This window comes from Trematomus bernacchii, unplaced genomic scaffold (assembly GCF_902827165.1).
Source record: "Trematomus bernacchii unplaced genomic scaffold, fTreBer1.1, whole genome shotgun sequence".
NCBI classification, from domain to species: Eukaryota; Metazoa; Chordata; class Actinopteri; order Perciformes; family Nototheniidae; genus Trematomus; species Trematomus bernacchii.
In genome coordinates, this window is record NW_022987313.1 from 8,124,083 (window position 1) to 8,128,050 (window position 3,968).

Genomic DNA, 3,968 nt, shown 5'->3' on the forward strand with positions numbered 1-3,968 from the left:
AAAAGTAAAAGTACTCATTATGCAGATTGGCCCATTCCAGAATAATACATATTATGTTTTAATTATGGTTACTTCCAACCTCTGCTTATAGCATACTAGGAACAGTTTAATATTTACATTAAAACATACATAAAGGCACCAAAAATAAAACAGCTCATCAGTTATATTTTTATAAACAAGAGCACCTTCTTAATGCCAGGTTATGAAAATAATCTTGCTTGTGAGCCATCAAAAAATGCATTATTATATCCATCATCTTTTCACTTGTTATTAAGCCACAAGGTTGGTGCTGTTTACAGAAATTAAAAAGGTCCTGATGAAGGGGTAGGTCGCTGCTCCTAAACTCTTGAGTTTTCCAAAATCCAAAAGAAAAGCACACTAATGTATTTTATTATTTTTATTAATATGTATCACATTTCAGTTGGCTCACAGACCAGACCAGCATAAGCATTTTTAATTCAAGGCAAAAAAGGCATCAAAACAGTCTTTTAAAACCATTTATAAACACTATGTGCCTGCACTCCAAGACTCAAACCGTCATGACTGCTAGTTTTTGGTAGGGTCAATCACCCTGCCCATAAACAGCAGACAGTTTGTGTCTTCATGGTATATGAAGAAGAAAAATGGTCTGTTTATAGTGAAGGTCCGGGGTAAGGAATATGGAATAATGCCAGAGGTTGTGGCAGCTGCTGCAATGGTGCCTGTCTCGTCCACCTCGATCACAGCCTTGTGCAGCACCTGTGATTTTACAGTAGAGATTAAAAAAAATGTTTCAACTGCAGGTGTTGGAATATGCAAACATTTTCTTACATCATGGAAAACTAACCTCTGACACTTTGAGGCCGTGTTGATTACTCAGCTTTGTCAAATTGGCTGAATTACTGAAAATACTGGACATGCCCATGTCTGGTAAGAGATTGTGCAGGGAATACGACTCCTCCATCTTGAATTTGGGCAAGTTGATTTCAAGTTTGCTGAAAGAAAAAAAAATTACCAGCCAGGTTTAGTGGACTGTTGTTTTATGATACTGTTTATTTGCACTTTTACTTTTTTCAATCTTTTTCTGGAAAAAAATATCACAAAGTCTTTAGCAATGATAGCTGAGATCCAACAGAATACAGATAATAAAATCACCTTACAGGTGTTTCAAACGTTTCCACGTAATGACTTTCTATGCACTTACGTTTTGTACAGCTTTTTGATCCAACTGAGAAACCTCTCAGCAGTGATCCCATCATCAATCACAGTGTAGTCGATGGCTTTGTTTGGGAGAAGAATAAGCATGGAAACACCTTCCAGGTACGGCAGCTTCAGCACTCTGGCACCGAGAGGAGTATCTTCCATTGTATAGAACTTATCCTCTAAAAACATCATCGGCACTTGCACAATATTATAGTTGTCAATGTAGAATGGTGCATTTGTTGTGTAATTGGAATTGAAAGGCTTCTGCCACCCTCCTGTAGAGGAAATTATAGTTATTTAGTTGTGGATACAATAGGTGAAAGACATAACAAAGTAGTGAAAGCACAGCTAATAATGAACCAAGATGTAGATCTTAACTCTTAAGAGATTGTTTCAACTTACCCTGGAAGAAAATTGTGTCAATCAACATGACCTGGGTCAGTGCATCCAGGGAGGAAATCATGTCTGTCACTTTGTTCTGAGTCTTTTGCTTGATATACTCATTGATGAAGTTGATACTCTCCGTTGTGTCAGCAAAGTCTACACTTTTAATATCAGCGTCAAAAAACGTCTTGATTTGGTCTTCAAATGCCTTCTCCACCACAAACTGCTGGCGCGTAAAGAGAGCCATGCCTTGGTCGAGTTTCAGGGATCCATTCTGTGTGATGTTCTCATGGAGGAGTTTGAAGAGTGTTGGGATAAGCTGAGGCTGGTCAGCCCGCTCCAGCTGCTCCAGATTGAGTCCCTTCAGTATTTCTTGGTGTGTAACTCCATCAGAAGCCATCAAGAGAGCAGCAAAGCTGGTGGATATGCTCAAAGGTGAGAAAAATATGTTCTTGTCATGGTAGCTGGATATCTTTCTGTATAGGTTCATGGCAAAGTCCATATTTTTGAAGGAAAGATCCGAGATGGTGGGGCCTGGGATGTGCGCTTGTTGGACAGGAGCGAGGAAGCACATCAAGGTGACAATGAAAATAAGTTCCATTTTCAATTTGTGTACCAACATTGAGAGATTTGGTTGCACAACCTGAAACATGCAGACATGTAATGTCAAAAGATAGTAAAAAAAAGACAACAGGCCTTTCTCACAGCAGACCTTTTGAATTGACTCAGTAGAAAAAGCGTGGGTGTTACAAATAACACTAACGATGGCTCTGTTCTAGGGAGCCAGCATCCATGATGCCAAACCTAAAGTCAAAGCAGCTAAAGAAAAATAATATTTTCATCATCTACACCAGGGGTGTCAAACTCAAGGCCCGGGGGCCAAATCCGGCCCGCCACCTCATTTTATGTGGCCCGCAAGAGCTTGCAAAAAATATAATATACAATACAATTGGTGTAATTGTTGAATATTTGCTTTCAATTATTTGCCCTAGAGTTCTGCTTTCAGACGTACTTATTTAGGAAGATATTACCAGAACTGATAATAATCCAATGCAGGGCCAACAATGTAATATAATACATTATTTAATATATATTATATATTTACATATATTTATATATAATAAAAATTACAACCGGCCCTTTGAGTGCAACCATAATGCTGATGTGGCCCGGGATGAAATTGAGTTTGACACCCCTGATCTACACCTTTGTATTTCCTAGGGACAAGCCAAATTGTCCGCTGTGAAAAGAGCCTATTTGACAATAACACAATACACTAACACAATATCTAACCCATCTACCAGAAATGATAACACATTAGATCTCATCCATCACAATTCTTCCAAATTTAAATTCCCACCTAAAGAAATTGAATGAATTCAGGTTTTAAATGCAATAGATAGCTGGTTTCTAAAATTGTTGTACGTACCATTCAGCTTGTGCAAGTTTACTTCTGATAGCTCCATGTATTATTTGGGGAAACAAAGTGCAAGTGTGCTCTCAGCGTTACATATTAACCTTGACGCATCGCCTGTTGTGTTGTCCAAATGGAGTCAGAGCTCAAATATTCAAGGCCTCTTTTTTCAGGAGTGAAAAGTCCCAAGAATAACCCATCAATAACTGCATGTTGTTGAGTTGGAAAAACAGAGACATGAGAAACTTCAGGAGTGAATGTCACTTTAATCCTGGAACACGACCTAATACATTAAATCAAAGAATGTGCTATGGTAACAAGTGAAATATAACAAAACAGATTTGTAAGAGTACTTATTGTGAGAATGTAGTGAGTAAAAACAATGTAATGATAAAAACCCAACAACCAACAATGCATGCACTTTCGCAAGTGTCATTTAAATAGAAAAAAAGGCCTAAAAGATCCAAAGGAAAACAATAAGGACATCATGGATTTTCCTTGGTTGTCATCCAGTACAAAAAGTAGACTTCGTATGAGATCGTATACTTTTGTGGAGGAACCAAGGTATACCCATGCTGTCATTGGTTCCAGCAAACAAAATAACTGTCAACAAATATTTCTAATGCAGTTATGTGCTCAATCAATCAACATCATTTTGATTAAAATAAAAATCAAGAGATTGTTGTATCAACAGAAATACAACAATCTCTAAAGTAAATACACGGTGACGTTTTGTTCTATCTTTGGGTTTTAAATGATCAAAATATGTCCCTCCCCCTCTCACTATTTTACTGTTATTTCTAAAGGTCATCGATTGAAAAATAGTTAGATTTAACCCATGGCACCTCAGTGCATTATTGGACTAGAGGATAAGTCTAAGCAGTGCTTTTAAAACTAAATTACAGGTGTTAAACTATCAACCACTTGTGAAGGTACATCAAAAAGATTTTCTTTAAATTCCCTAAACAGTTCATGACAAATACTGATG

At 37.4% G+C, this 3,968-nt stretch overlaps 1 protein-coding gene across 2 annotated transcripts; it reads right to left on the minus strand.

Annotated features, from left to right (window-relative positions):
* Positions 1-382: 382 nt before the first annotated feature.
* On the minus strand, positions 383-3,098 carry si:ch1073-416d2.3 (protein Z-dependent protease inhibitor). Of its 2 annotated transcripts, XM_034123195.1 has the most exons (5): positions 2,996-3,098; positions 1,585-2,209; positions 1,184-1,457; positions 827-974; positions 383-738 (listed from the first exon to the last, which is right to left on the minus strand). In XM_034123195.1, the coding sequence occupies exons 1-5, from the start codon at positions 2,996-2,998 to the stop codon at positions 547-549; spliced, it is 1,242 nt and encodes a 413-aa protein (XP_033979086.1). In that variant the 5' UTR covers positions 2,999-3,098; the 3' UTR covers positions 383-546. The 2 variants fall into 2 exon arrangements, with proteins under 2 accessions (XP_033979086.1, XP_033979077.1); XM_034123186.1 differs by lacking the exon at positions 2,996-3,098 and having other exon boundaries at positions 1,585-2,251.
* Positions 3,099-3,968: the final 870 nt, after the last annotated feature.